General features: G+C 45.6%; 1 protein-coding gene across 6 annotated transcripts in view; it reads right to left on the reverse strand.

Annotated features, from left to right (window-relative positions):
- The window catches only part of TNRC6A (trinucleotide repeat containing adaptor 6A), a 163,525-nt gene that overhangs the window by 37,187 nt on the left and 110,088 nt on the right, over positions 1–16,250 (reverse strand). For 4 of the 6 annotated variants that reach the window (XM_029577637.1, XM_029577635.1, XM_029577634.1 and 1 more), the window contains 4 exons: positions 12,179–12,325; positions 11,744–11,881; positions 11,435–11,554; positions 4,802–4,876 (listed from right to left, as the gene is read on the reverse strand). In XM_029577637.1, the coding sequence (XP_029433497.1) occupies positions 4,802–4,876; positions 11,435–11,554; positions 11,744–11,881; positions 12,179–12,325 (480 nt within the window). The remainder of the gene's footprint in view (positions 1–4,801; positions 4,877–11,434; positions 11,555–11,743; positions 11,882–12,178; positions 12,326–16,250) is intronic. The other 2 variants (XM_029577639.1, XM_029577636.1) reach the window with 1 other exon arrangement.

Consider the following 16,250-nt stretch of genomic DNA (forward strand, 5'->3'; position numbering starts at 1 on the left):
TCATTGGTGACCTCCAAATAACGTAATAACACTCTGCGAACGTCCAGCCTCCGCAAGTTCCCAGACAACGGATCCGACTATCTACGTCTGAGAAAGCTGGAAGCTCCACCAATTGGTTGACATGAAAGGCTGAGACCACTTTCGGTAGAAAGGAAGGCACTGTTCGTAAAGAAACCCCTGAATCCAAAATTCACAAGAACAGTTCCCTACAAGAAAGAGCTTGGAGCTCCGATACTCTACGAGCCGCCGTAATAGCAACCAGAAAGATAACCTTCAAAGTAAGGTCCTTCAGGGTAAGCCTCTTCAAAGGCTCAAAGGGAGCTGAGACCAGAGCTTTGAGCACCAAATTCAAATTCCAAGATGGACAAGGATGTCTCACAGGAGGCCGCAAATGCTTGGCGCCCCATAGAAAACGAACCACATCCGGATGCGCCGCCAAAGCCACACCGTGAATGGTACCACGCAAACAGCCAAGCACCGCAACTTGAACCCTCAAGGAGCTACACAACAAGCCCTTGGCTAGCCCATTTGAAGAAAACCGAGAATATCTGACACAGACGCTCTAGTGGGAGCAACCTCCTGCTCTAGACACCACGACTCAAAAATCCTCCATACTCTAACATACTCTAAGTTGGTAGGTGTCTTATGCGAGTTCAGCAGAGTCGCCACCACAACCGGAGAATAACCTTTAAGACTCAAGTGGCGCCTTTCAAAAGCCATGCTGCGAGACAAAAGCGCTCTACTTCCTCCAAACAGATGGGACCCTGATGCAGTAGATCGGGAAGATGTGGAAACCGCAGGGGTCCCGCACGCGCTAGGTTGAGGAGATCCGCAAACCAAGGACGTCTCGGCCACTCCGGAGCTACCAAAATTACCTCTGTTGGATGGAGCTCTATGCGCCTAAGTACTTTGCCGATGTGGCCAAGGCGGAAAAAACATAAAGCAGGATCCCTGGGGGCCAGGGAGGCATGAGTGCATCCACCCCTTCTGCCCCCATCTCTCTGCGCCGTCCGTAGAACCGCGAGCTTTGGCATTCCGAAATATTGCCATGAGGTCCATGATGGGCGTGCCCCATTCCTCGCAGATGATCTGAAAGGCTGCATCCACCAACTCCCACTCCCCGGGATCGAGGTGGTGTCGGCTGAGAAAGTCTGCCTGCGCATTGTCCATGCCGGCTATGTGGGACGCTGCGATGCTGATCACATGCTGCTCCGCCCAGTTGACTAGCTGACGAACCTCTACTGCCACCGGTCGACTCTTGGTTCCCCCCTGGCGGTTGATATATGCTACTGTGGTCGCATTGTCCGACAGGATTCTGACTGCCCTCCCCTGAATAAGAGGACGAAACGCCTGCAGCTCTAGCCGTACTGCACAAGTCTCCAGCCGGTTGATCGACCATCTGGATTCCTCGGGCGACCAGCATCCCTGAACCGAATTTCCCATGTAAACTGCCCCCCAACCGGAGAGGCTGGCATCTGTTGTAACCACTATCCAGTCCGGAACCTCCAGGGGAATTCCACGAGAGAGATTGTCCACGACCAGCCACCAATCAAGACTGGCCCGTGCTGCCTCCAGAAGTGTAAGCAGAAGGTGAAAAAGCTCAGAGACTAGATTCCAACAGGAGAGCAATGCAGATTGTAAGGGCCGCATATGAGCAAAAGCCCAAGGTACCAGTTCATAAGAACATGCCATGCTGGGTCAAACTAAGGGTCCATCAAGCCCAGCATCCTGTTTCCAACAGTGGTCAATCCAGGCCATAAGAACCTGGCAAGTACCCAAACACTAAGTCTATTCCATGTAACCGTTGCTAATGGCAGTGGCTATTCTCTAAGTGAACTTAATTAATAGCAGGTAATGGATTTCTCCTCCAAGAACTTATCCAATCCTTTTTTAAACACAGCTATACTAACTGCACTAACCACATCCTCTGGCAACAAATTCCAGAGTTTAATTGTGCGTTGAATAAAAAAGAACTTTCTCCGATTACTTTTAAATGTGCCCCATGCTAATTTCATGGAGTGCCCCCCCCCCCCCTGTCTTTCTATTATCCGAAAGAGTAAATAACCGATTCACATTTACCCGTTCTAGACCTCTCATGATTTTAAACATCTCTATCATATTCCCCCTCAGCCGTCTCTTCTCCAAGCTGAAAAGTCCTAACTTCTTTAGTCTTTCCTCATAGGGAAGTTGTTCCATTCCCTTTATCATTTTGGTTGCCCTTCTCTGTACCTTCTCCATCGCAATATCATCTTTTTTGAGATGCGGCGACCAGAATTGTACACAGTATTCAAGGTGCGGTCTCACCATGGAGTGATACAGAGGTATTATGACATTTTCCGTTTTATTCACCATTCCCTTTCTAATAATTCCCAACATTCTGTTTGCTTTTTTGACTGCCGCAGCACACTGAGCGATGATTTCAATGTGTTATCCACTATGACTCCTAGATCTCTTTCTTGGTTTGTAGCACCTAATATGGAACCCAACATTGTGTAATTATAGCATGGGTTATTTTTCCCTATATGCACCACTTGCACTTATCCACATTAAATTTCATCTGCCATTTGAATGCCCAATTTTCCAGTCTCACAAGGTATTCCTGCAATTTATCACAATCTGCTTGTGATTTAACTACTCTGAACAATTTTGTATCATCTGCAAATTTTATTATCTCACTCGTATTTCTTTCCAGATCATTTATAAATATATTGAAAAGTAAGGATCCCAATACAGATCCCTGAAGCACTCCACTGCCCACTCCGTTCCACTGAGAAATTGTCCATTTAATCCTGCTCTCTGTTTCCTGTCTTTTAGCCAGTTTGCAATCCACGAAAGGACATCGCCACCTATCCCATGACTTTTTACTTTTCCTAGAAGCCTCTCATGAGGAACTTTGTCAAACGTCTTCTGAAAATCCAAGTATACTACATCTACCGGTTCACCTTTATCCACATGTTTATTAATTCCTTCAAAAAAGTGAAGCAGATTTGTGAAGCAAGACTTGCCTTGGGTAAAGCCATGCTGACTTTGTTCCATTAAACCATGTCTTTCTATATGTTCTGTGAGTTTGATGTTTAGAACACTTTCCACTATTTTTCCTGGCACTGAAGTCAGGCTAACCGGTCTTAGTTTCCTGGATCGCCCCTGGAGCCCTTTTTAAATATTGGGGTTACATTAGCCACCCTCCAGTCTTCAGGTACAATGGATGATTTTAATGACAGGTTACAAATTTTTACTAATAGGTCTGAAATTTCATTTTTTAGTTCCTTCAGAACTCTGGGGTGTATACCATCCGGTCCAGGTGATTTACTACTCTTCAGTTTGTCAATCAGGCCTACCACATCTTCTAGGTTCACCGTGATTTAATTCAGTCCATCTGAATCATTACCTATGAAAACCTTCTCCAGTACGGGCTAAGATAGATAATTTTATTTACCTTAATGGGGCAATTTTATTTACCTTAATGGGGCAATTTTATCAACAGTTGATTAAAGAGTATCTAACCAAGTAGCAACTGCCAGATTTACATCTAGTTGTTCTATAACTGAGTTTTGGTGCCCAAATTTCACAGAGCTGATCTAGATTAATATTTTATCTTTATTAAAACTGATTTATTGAATGTTTTACTCGTGTACTGCATGGTAACAATACATAAAATGAAAGGCAATCATCATTAGACCAAAGTACTTTTTCACATCTAGATGGATATCTGTATTAACATATAAGCACCAAAAGTCTAAAGTATGGTCCTTTTCCCAAGTTGGACAATGAACCATTTCATTAAATCCTATCACAGTCACAGCATTTAAAAAGCACAATAAGGACATTCATCTATATATAAATTAAAGTCACCAACAAATACAAAGTTACTCAAATCAATTTTTGGTTGCTCATGCTTCAATTAGTGGAATGGAACTATATACTAAAACTAAGAGGACAGTAAGATACCCCTACGCGCCAACTCCCTGTTTTAAGAATCAACTCATGTGGTTAAGGAATATCAATTTTAATAACCACCAAAGGAATAAAGATCCTTCCATCCATTGCACTCATCACAGATTCACCAATCCTGAATATTTTAATCATGTAACCTCTATAAATATTTAGTTTTCTGTAGTGAATATAATATCAAGTCCAATCAAACAATTACACCTCAAGTTGGAAAAATCAGCTGAGTAACCCCAGCATCAGTGATGTTTCAGCATAATCGTTTTCTTCACGGGGAGAAAAGAAATGAACAAAAGTTAACAAAAAGCTTATCTGGTGCTGCCATTAAATACTGCCACTATAGATCACCAAACCGGAATATGTCCAAACTTAAAATGGAGTCTCACGGTTAAAAAAAAGCGGACTTTTTAAATCCTAGAAGTGATCAGACATACACAACTGAAACATTGCACTTCATGACAACTATCTGGCCAGCTGTCCAAATGTGGAAAGAGATGTCAAAGTGCACCTTCCACACTACTCTAGCACACTCCCATCTATTTTGGACAATGCAAGCTGTAAAAGTGGACTTGATGTTTCACATATAGAACATATATTATTTACTATAAAAACTGAACATTTATACAGGTTACATGACTGAAATAGTCAAGGATTCATGAATCTGTACTGAGTGCCATGTGCAATTATGTTTCTGATAACCTCAATGATTTATCAAGTTTTATAAGCTTTGCAACTATTTCAGATAGCTCTGAATTTTTATTGGCTACCTCTCTTTTTCTGTTTGCCTTGCACTCTCTCTCTGTAGGGGTACAATCAAAAGATTCCCCATCTGTGTCTCACAGTTCACACCTACTTGCTGGTCTTGCTGACGACCACCGGAAGGCATTCCTCTAGGACTCGGACCTTTCTGCTGCTGACCTAGCAATCGCTGTGGAACAGAAGATTTTAGAAGAAAATTAGAGAGATATGAAATCTTTTTCCTAAAAACTATACTACCAAAATAGAGAAAGCATAATTTGCAAAAGCTAGTATAAGAATTAGCTGCCATGTAAGAACATGACAATCAGCGTTCAGTTTGACATTCCCTGCTAATCATTATGACAATATAAAGAGCTTTGAAGAACATATAACTCACATATTTAGGGGACAGTTTGTCCCTCTTGAAGACATTTTGGACTTTGTTAAGCACAGTCAGTAACTGCTGGACAGTCTATGCTACCCCTAATGAAAAAATGGTTATTTCAAAACACTGTACCAGTGTCGGGGATGGTCAGCTTTGATAAAAAAGTTAATTATACACATATTTCTAAGGACTCCATTACATTTTACATGCAATAGTGGAAAATTCTTTAAAAATATATAAGACCAAGTGATTGAAATTTGCCATAAATCAAACATAGCAGCATAGATAGTACATGCTTGCTGTCTGAGGCATGATTCTGATGGTCTATATTTACTTTTTTATAATCATTTATTAGGTAAAATATAATCAGACTGCTTGAAATTATTGAGTGATCAATTGTTTCTGTGTGTCAAATATTTCACTCAATATGTTAGAACCTGCCATACTGGGTCAGAGCAAGGTAATATCAAGCCCAATATCCTGTTCCCAACCATGGCCCATTGAGGTCACAAGTACTGGCAGAATTCCAAATAGTAGACGTCCCATGCTGCTACCACCCATGGATAAACAAGGACTATCCTCAGGTCTACCTGCTTAACAACGGTTCCTCCAGGAACTTGTCCAAACATTTTTTAAACCTAAACCTAGTACCACATCCTCCGGCTATGAATTCCAGAGCTTAATAGTGCGTTGGGTCAAAAAGGAATTTCTCAGCTTTGTTTTAAATACACTACTTAGCAGTTTCATGGAAAGAGAAAACAACTGATTCACATTTCCTCATGGTTTTGTAGACCTCTGTCATTTCCAAGCGGAACAGCTCTAACCTTTTTAGTCTTTCCTCATAGGGGAAACCCTTTCTATGCCCTTTTTCATTTTGGTTGCCCCTCTCTGTTACATCTTTAATTAGATGCAGCAACCAGAACTGCACACAGTATTCTAGATGAGATTGCACTATGGAGTAACAGAGGTATTATAATATTCTGTTTAATTCTTAATTTCTTTCCTAACATTCTGGGAGATGCATCAAGTCACGGCAGTGTTCTAACGCGCGTTAAACAGCGTATATCACGCAATAGAGCACTACACCTTGGAAATACATGTGATATTTATCATTTTCCCGCCCTAGTACCCTCCCCTATTACAACGATCTTCTTTGCATGTGATTTCAATGCACACATATGCAAATAAATGCAAATATGGTCATTAATAGGTAATTCTATGTTAATGTTGTATTGCGGCCCATCAAGTTCAGCCATGATGAAACATCACCAGCTATTTGAGACACGGTAATGTGAGACTGGAGCCACGGGACCCTAACATGTGTCCAGAGGATCCTGTCTCACATTAAAAGTGCTGGCCAAAAAAACAAAGTCCCACGACTCAAGAGGAGGTTAAGTGGGGGTCAGTAAAAAAAAAATAATATATATATATATATATATATCCCAAAAGTGTAAGATTAGTGGCATCGGGAGTTCAGTGCCCCCCACCCCCAGCTTCACAATTTCCCATAAAGCTCACTGGGGGCTCGGGGTACCCCACAAAGTGCTGGAATTATAAAAAAGAAACAATAATAATAAAAAAAAAAAAAAGAAGAAGAAGGTGTTCTGGGCTCCCCCCAGCTCCCAATCAGGTCCCTTGTTGGGGCCAGGGAGCCTCCTCGGTGCCAGTTCCAACATGGAGGGTGGGGCCCGGAACACTTACCCCCAATGCCACTAACCGTACACCTTTGGGAGGGGAGTCGGTGGCGCTGGGTGGAGCTGGGCTTCAGCACTGACCCCTGCTTGTTTTGCCAGCGGCTCTTTAAGGCAATGGCAGTACCTTGAGGTGTTAAAGGGCTGCTCGCCACGTTCTTTTGTTCACCGTGTCAGAGCTGGGATTGGGGGGGGGGGGGGGCGCCACTACTGTAGCGCCATCCCCTGCAATAGTGGAAAACATTGTGGCTTAATGCATCTAGGCCACCCACTGACACCGAGATATTTTTCTTGACTGATGACAGTGTGGAACTTGTCATCATGTAAGTACAATTTGGATTACTTTTCTCTATTTGACCACATTAAACTATATTTATTTGGCTGCCCAGTCTCGTAAGGTCCTCCCAGCAATTTCTCCAAATCTGCTTGTGATTTAAAAACATGTGTTGTCTGCAAATCTGATCCCCTCATTTGTTCCGTTTTCCAGATCATTTATAAATATATTAAAAAGCACAGTCCCAGTACAGATCCTTTGGGCACACCTCAATTTAACTTTCTCCATTTAGAAAACAGACCATTTAGTTCTACTCTGTTTCTTGTCTTTTAACCAGTTTGCAATCCACAATAGGACATTGCCGTCTATCCCATGATTTTTTACATTTTCTCCTGAGTCTCATGAGAGACTTTGTCAAATGCCTTCTGAAAAGCCGAACACACTATATCTCCTGTCTCACAGGTATCCACGTTTTTTAACCCCTTCAGAAAATGCAGCAGTGGTGAGGCAAGTCTTCCCTTGCATAACTGCATGCTGGCTCTCCCCCATTAAATCAGGTCTACAGAATAGTTTCTATGGTTTTGCCCAGCACTTATGTCAGGCTCACCAGACTATAGTTTCCTTTTAAAATAGTGGTCTTATATTGACCACCCTCCAAGCTTCAGGTGCAACAGACAATTTTGATTGCTGACCTATTACTAGCAATTTGTAACCTATTTCATTTTGTCTTCTTTCAAAACTGTGAGGTGTATACCATTTAATCAGGTGCTTTGCTGCTCTTTAGTTTGTACATCTTCAAAGTTCACTGTGATGTATTTCAGTTCCTCCAAACCATCACCCTTAAATACCATTTCCAGCACAGGTATATCTCCTCTGTAAACACTGAAACACATCCGAATCATACAAGCCTCCTTCTCCTCCTGACGGCTGACTAAGCCCCAGGAGATGAAGCAGCTCCACTGAGCTTGTGGTGGGACTTCTGGGACGACAGGCGCTTGCTCCCTGCTCCCTTATGAGGATTGGACGGAAGGCTTGTCCTTTTTGGGCACAACAAAGTAAATGGAATACTGGCCGGCGCCTTGTTCTCGCAACGGCACCAAGATAATCACCCCCAGGTCATGGAGCCTGGCTAGGGTTTGACAGACCACAGGCCTCTTTAAAGGGCCGCAAGGAGAAACAAGATAAAGATCCGGTAGGTCCCGGGCAAACTCTAATGCGTAACCATGTTCTATCACCTCAAGAACCCATTTGTCGGACGTGATTTTGGCCCACTCCTCGCGAAACAGAGAAAGACGCCCATCTAAGTTTCGTGCAGAGGAATGGACCGGCCGGATCTCATTGAGGAGCGGACTTGGTGGTGGGGTGTTGCTGACTGCCATCTCGGAAGCCACAACGGCCCCGAAAGAAATGAGACCATGACTGGGACTTGGAAGCGCCTCCTCTGGGATAGGAACCTCGTGCCCTGTTGCCGAACCGGCACTGCCCTCGGAAGCGGGTACGAGTCGGAAAGAAAGACTTAGACTGTTTAGGGCGGTCCTCCGGCAGCTTATGGACCTTGTTCTCGCCCAAGGATTTAATAAGCTGTTCCAGGTCCTCACCAAAAAGCAACCTGCCCTTAAAAGGAAGTGTGCCCAGCTGAGCCTTTGACGAAGAGTCCGCGGACCAGTTACGCAGCCAGAGTAGGCGTCTAGCTGAAACTGCGGAAGCCATCGCCTTGGCCTGGACGCGAGGCAAGTCATAAAGGGCATCCGCACCATATGCAATGGCGCCCTCCAAGCGTTCCGCCTGCTCTGCCTCTGCAGACGGGAGGTCCTGGGTGCTGAGTAATTGTTGCATCCACCTAAAACTTGCCCGCTGCATGAGACTGCTGCAGAATGTCGCCCGGACCCCTAGAGCTAAGACCTCAAAGATCCACTTCAAATAAAACTCGAGCTTGCGGTCTTGCACATCCCGTAACGCTGTGGCGCCCACCACTGGGATAGTGGTATGCTTAGTGAATGCAGTAACAGAAGAGTCCACTTTTGGGATCTTCAGCATGTCCAGGTAATCCTCGGGGAGCAGGTAGAGCTTATCCATAGCTCTCCCGACCCTGAAGCCGTCTCAGGGGCTTCCCATTCCCGTAAGAGGAGTAGTTTATGCAGAGGATGGAATGGGAACGTACGCGGAAGCACCCTAAGTCCTGCCAGGACTGGGTCCACGTTAGGTGGCATTGCCGCCGTCACAGAATCATCCGGCGGAGCATTAATCCCCAATTCCTGGAGAACGAAAGGTATGAGGGGTTCCAGTTCCTCCCGCTGAAATAAGCGGAGGACTCTGGGATCGTTGCCCTTGAGCGGGGGGGCCTGACCCGCAGCCTCCTCATCAAATGCATCAAGAGGGTCCACGGGGGGCTGTGGAGGATCCACAGGGAGGGGGGCTCCCGGGACCACCCGCACCGGGCCTTGCGGATCCGGAACCGTGGGAGAGGACGGGATGGCGCGGGCAACCAAGGGAGTTTCGGAGAGGGGGGGAACCAGTGGAGGATCCTCCTCCTCCTGCAGGCTAGCTAGGTATGACTTGTGCAAGAGGAGCACAAAATCTGAAGTAAATCGGGCCCAAGACGATTTTCCCACAGGGGAGGGGGGGCGAGGGAGACGATGGGGGATCCGGGGCATCCCCATGAGAGCGCACCGGGCTCAAATCGTGGGGCAAAACTGGCAAATCCAGCTCCTCTGGTCCCTGAGAGGCAGAATCTGCATCGGGAGAAAAACCCAAAATGGTTGCCGTTACCGCGGTTTGCCGGGTCGGGAACGGCCTGGCCATGCGACGTGGAGCCTGACCCCAGGCTTGAGTTTTCTCTGCCACCGCGGAGGAGCCCACCCCATCTCTGGAGAGCCGGGCGGCCGGCTCTCCACAGGCTAAACACAGATTTGAACGCGGCATCACAGAATCAGTACAGCCGCGAGTGAAAGTAAAAAACCGCTGATAGAGGAGTCCCAGAGGAGAGGAGCAGGAGATTGAACCCCGCTCCCTCCTAAAGCCAAAACCTTACTGCCTCTAAACTTTTACCAGAAAATACAAATATTCATCTTCTCTTGCTGTTTACACTTTTTTTTTTTTTTTTTACAGCAGCGAGAGCAGGGGAATGTGCTTCCCTGAAAAGGCACCAGAGGAATGGACATCCCGGGGCAAGGCAGAAGGCTGAGGGCGAGTGACTGGCACCACCAGTATCGCCTCAATAAGGTGGTCACCGGGAAGGGAACCTAGGCTGAGCGAATCAAGGGGCAAAGCCCCCCCCAGGAGCCCCAAGAGCGAGGGAGACAGGGCTGTCTCCCTGCACAGTCACCCAAATGACAGAAATTAAAGACTAAAACATTTTTTTTTCTTCAGAGAAATACTTCACACAATACTTGCTTGAGCTTGCCTCCAAAGAAAAGAACAAAGAAGAAACCCCGAAAGGGAAAGGGCAAGCTAACAGGGAACCGCAGGGTGAGCTGCCTGCATCTGCTGGAGACAGACGAATACTGAAGGGCTGCAGGGTGGGCTCTGTCCTGATATAGGACGCCCTTTCACTTCTGGTCTGTCTCCATCTGCTGGACAGGAGGCGCAACCCATGGTCTGGACTGATCCGGGTACGTACAGGGAATGGACATTCTGCGGGTGCAGTCCGGGCATCGACAGAACCCAGACTCCATGGCCTGTGAAAAACTTTAGCCGCGGTGCGGTCGACGGCCAGTAGGCCATGAGGGCCAAACTTGACGGGAATCGACCGGAATAGGGTAAAAAACTTACCGGACCACCGCGGACGTAAAAATGATAGAGGGGGATTCCTGTGGGGTACAAAGTTGAATATTAATTCCGTGAGGAAATTTCCTGTCAGGAATCTCTGTGGAGCTCCTTAAGCCGCGTGGCTACTGCTGCGCGGAAAAAAAGAAGACTGAGGGGGGACCCCTGCTGGCTGCAGGCTTGGTGCCATGCTGGGCTTGCCCAGTAGGTGCCAGTCAAAGTTCTGGAAACTTTGACAAAAGTGTTCTGTGATTGGGCTCCATCCTGATGTCACCTATATGTGAGGACTACCATCCTGCTTGACCTGTGAGAATGGATTTTCTTATTAGGATTTGCTGAGCTCTTCCACTGTCGGAGATAGGATGTTGGGCTTAATGGGCCATTGGTTGTCTTAGCATGGCATCACTTATGTTCTTAAGGGTAGGGGAGTCTAGCCTTCAGAATAGCTCTCAGTAAGTGCAAAGCCATCATGGTAGACCAGCAATAATACTCAGATGCCATATTTAGAAAAATGTCCCAAAAATCATTCACCAGCTACTAATAATCAAGCTGGGAAGAAAATAATTGTTATTGTACTGAAGGGACCAAACCATTGTATCTTTACCAGTGATAGAAAAATGAATGGCTTCTTACCTGGAGCTGGGAAAGCTGGTTTAATTGGGAAAGCTGATTAAGCATGGCTACTTGTTGAGGCCCAAACAATGGATTCAGGCCACCATTGTTTGGTGCATACTTCAGTAATGATGTGGGAACCTGTCAGGGAACAAATGTAAAGGAATTACTAACAAAACAGAAGACGGGCATCATAAACCATAAAGAACTGAACTACTGCATTCAGCAGCCTCATACTGCAGCCTGGGCTCCCACGAATCAGACATACTGTATAAAATGCCATTTGTTAATTCTCCTATTGTATAAAACTGATCATTCAAGCTCACTAACCTGAGGGGAAAGTAATGGAGGAGGCACTTGTGCACGAAGATTCAGCTGAGATGAATTTAGAAGCTGTGCTGGAGGCTGCTGCATACCCCGTGCTTGTGCTGGTGCATTACCAACACCAAACAGATTAGGACTGCCATTCTGCCAAAGAAGAACAACTATGTGTCACTTAATGTCAACCCGAACCATCCCCTGGAAGAGTGGGAAAACACCTTTGCTTACACACCATGAGGCTCTCCTCATGACACACCTGACATTTTTCGAAGGCATTAGTAAGAGATAATAAACTGTTGAGCTGAAAATTAAAAAAGAAAAAAGAAAAGGCCATAACAGCCGTTTCTTCCAGCCAGCCATTTTTACGTGGCAGAGATTAGGGCACCCTGCTGGGTGGGCAGGTATTGTTCTAGTGGGATAGGAAGATCTTCCAAGCTGACTTACCTGTCTGCCAGGGTTCTGGTTTGGATTACCCAGCCCCACTGCAGAGGCCAGGGGCTGATTAGGTAGTGCACTATTTGAAGGGGGAAGCTTCAAGTTTGGAGCTGATATATACTGCATGTTTTGGGACTCTTCTGCTACAATGCCATCCTGATGGAACCGTGAGAGACAGATGTACCAGTCAAGCAGGGAGGAAGATAAAAAACAAAAAAAAAGAGCATGGACAATTTGAGAAGAGGTGCATGATAAACCAGAACAGAAAAGGCCATGTTAGTGCAACCTGCAAAGCAAGATTATTAAAGGAGCCGAAAGAATTAGCAGAAGAGTCATGACAAAGCATTACAGGTGGAACCTATGCAGGAAAATGGTTTCCAGTTCAAACAATTCACAATTATTTGAATTATAGGTTATAAAAGTATGCAAATAAAGAGAAGAAACATCCGATGAATCAATTTCCTACCTAGTGTGGCCCAACTCAGAGAGGCTATTGCGAGTTACTAATCTTAGTACAAATGCTGCCCACAGTGGATCTAAAGTCAACAAGGAAGCTACTCGGAAGCCTATTCCTAGTGGTGACTTCCTCTGCACGGGCACGAGACGGCATCTCCCTCACATGCAGAGACCTGTCACCTATATTTTGGCACGGCAGCTTTTAAGGGTCACTGGTTTATAGAGTTAACCAAATGCATCCTTCTTTCCCCAGAAGTCATCACCATAAGTGTCTGCAGATTGCTAAAACTGTCACATCTGAAAGGCAGCAGGAGGAAAGACGCTTTACTTGTGTAATAGATAACAGATAAAAGAACAGTTAGTGCATTCAGTTTTCATAATTATTCATATCCACACTAAGGATATAACCCCCACTGCCAACCTCAGAGCATGACTGTCTGTAGGATATTACTGCTTATGCAAGATCATGTTTGCAATCTTCCTCTATTGAACTCTATCCTCAAGATCCCCTTTACGATCAGCACCTCTCCTACTACAATAATCCAAGCAACCACTAACCACCATTCAATAGATCTCACTGTAAAGCAGAATTGCTCAAGTCAGCAGGATGCTCTATCATCCAATGGAGCCCAACCTGGAACTTTTAGGTAAAGCAGAATTGCTTACCTCTAAAGGTGTTCTCTAAGTCAGCAGGATGCTCTATCATCCTATGGAGCCCAACCTGGAACTTTTATGTAAAGCAGAATTGCTTACCTCTAAAGGTGTTCTCTAAGTCAGCAGGATGCTCTATCATCCAATGGAGCCCAACCTGCAACTTTTATGTAAAGCAGAATTGCTTACCTCTAAAGGTGTTCTCTAAGTCAGCAGGATGCTCTATCATCCAATGGAGCCCAACCTGGAACTTTTAGGTAAAGCAGAATTGCTTACCTCTAAAGGTGTTCTCTAAGTCAGCAGGATGCTCTATCATCCAATGGAGCCCAACCTGCAACTTTTATGTCAGTTTCTAGAATGCCGACTGTGCCTGATTGGTCATGCCCAGTGTGCCATTATGTCACATGTCCACCCGACAGCTCCTTTAGTCTTCTTCCTTCACATACATAACTAGAAGCTACCTCCAAGGGGAGGCAGGAAGGTTTTGAGAGGGTTAACATCTTGCTGTTCTTGGAGAACACCTATAACAAATAAGCAGTTCTGCTTTTTCAGAGGACAAGCAGGATGGCAGTTCACACATGTGGGAAATCCCTACCTACAGACTGCCCCAAATGATAAAAAAAAAGGAGAAAACTAAGTGACAAATGGGCACAACAACTGTTTTTGTTGGCAACGGGCTTTATTGTTTTTTAGTTTTTTTATGAAGGGTAGCTTGGGAGAAAAAAAGGCCGTAGGTCATACAGGACAAATCTACTGTCATGGCAGGAGTCCCCATACAAACAGTAATTCTTTGAGAATGTGTGGAGAGAACTCAACATCATAGCTTTGTAGCTCTCCTCCATGGAGACTGATCTTAGGTGAGCCACCAGTGCAGCCATGGCTCAGACAGAGTGAGCCTTGACATGACCCACCAGACTCAGGCACACAATCTGCTAGCCAGTTGGATGAAGTGGCAATGGCAATCCCCAGTTTGTTGATGTGAAAAGAATCAAAAAGCTGGATTGGCTTCCCATGGGCTTCAGTCCACTTCAGATAGAAAGCCAAGGTTCTTCTACAGTCCAAACTGTGCACTGCTTGTTCACCTTGGGAAAGAATGCTAGAAGACTGACTGGCTAAGATGGAATTCTGATATCACCTTAGACAGAAACTTAGGACGGGTGCCCAGAACTACCCTATCATGATAAAACTTAGTATAAGGTGGATGCGTTACTAGAGCCTGGAGCTTACTGACCTTGCATGCTGATGGGACTACCATCAAAAATACAACCTCCCAGGTCAGGCACATCAGGTCCCAGTAGACCAGTGAGTCAAAGGCAACTTTCAACAACTGGGTCAGAACCATATTGAGGTCCCAAGACACAGCAGGAGACCTGATGGGAGGCTTCAAAATGAAGCAGGCCTTGCAAAAATTGGACAACTACAGGCTCTACAGAGATGGGTCCATCTTCTACATGCTAAAAGGCACCAATTGCACTGAGGGGGGTCTTACTGAGTTGGTCTTAAGACCTGACAGACAAAGAAGAAATTACTACTTACCTGATAATTTCCTTTTCTTTAGTACAGACAGGTGAATCCAGAACCAGTGGGTTATGCACCTCTACCAGCAGATGGAGAAGGAGCAAAGCTGATATCACTGTATGTATACCCCTGCAGTAACATCAGCCCACCAGTATTCTCTGCAAAAGCCAACTGTGGACAAACTAACAAAAACATGATTATTAACGGACAACCACTCCAGCACTCAGCTAACAGGAAACCATTGAGCTCAGACAAGGAGTGCAATAACACTAGTCTTGGGAATGGACTGACACTTACCAGTACTCCCTGGAACATGCAGCCACGCAGAAGGACCAGAACACAACCATTTGGCAGCCAAGGGCGGGAAGGTGGATTCACCTGTCTGTACTAAAGAAAAGGAAATTATCAGGTAAGTAGTAATTTATTTTTTCTTAGTGTTCAGACAAGTGAATCCAAAACCAGTGGGCTGTATCAAAGCTACTCCTGAACAGGGCAGGAGGCTGCCTGTGGTCAAGGCAAAACCACATGGGCAAAGGCTGCATTCTCCTGGGCCTGCACATCCAGGCGATATAATATCTGGAAAAAGTGTGTAAAGAGGATCACGACACAGCTCAGCAAATGTCGACGGGAGACAACAATCTAACCTCTGCCCATGACACTGCCTGAGGACTAGTAGAATGAGCCCTAATCTGACTAGGCAATAAGTGCTCAACATCCACATATACGGTCATGATTACCTCCCTGTGGGCTATTGTAGCCCGCAGCGCCGGCTCACCCTATTTACTCCCACCATGAAGAATAAACAACCGGTCCTTCTTCCTGAGAGGTTCAGAAACCTCTAAATACCTCGATATGCCGCAGTAGAATATCCATGCTTCAGCAACTGAGCTCTCTCAAGGGCCATACCATTAAGACTAAATTGAATCGGATCTTTGTGAAGAAAACGTCCGTGCAATAGCAGATCCCTGTGCCCCAGAAACCGGAAGGGAGAGTCCACCAGGAGCCTTTGCAAATCTGCATACCATGGTCTTCTGGGCAACCTGGTGCCACAAGAAACACCATCCCCCTATGTCCCACGAGTATTGGCTCACATAGAGCTGGTAGGCAGCGATGTGGGCAATCAGCATGGTGCCTTGAAACACCTGCTTACCAAGAGCGTCCATTGCTCAATGGTCCTTCCACGGGGGCACAGAGGAATGGGTTCAAGAGCAACTGGCCTTCTTGAGGATGGATTCAACCATCACTGTCTGGTGAGGCAGCAGATGCTTATCGAATCCGGCAGCCTTCTGGACGAGGTACACCCCCCGTCTGTCTCCTTGTTAACGAAAGGCAATGCAAGGGGGTGTTTCCACATTGTCAGCAGCAATTCTTTAAAGATCTCATTGATCTGGACCACCATGCTCATCTTAGGAGGCTCCACAAACTGAAGGATCTCAAGCATTTTGTGCCTGGCATC

Source organism: Rhinatrema bivittatum, chromosome 14, assembly GCF_901001135.1.
Source record: "Rhinatrema bivittatum chromosome 14, aRhiBiv1.1, whole genome shotgun sequence".
NCBI classification, from domain to species: Eukaryota; Metazoa; Chordata; class Amphibia; order Gymnophiona; family Rhinatrematidae; genus Rhinatrema; species Rhinatrema bivittatum.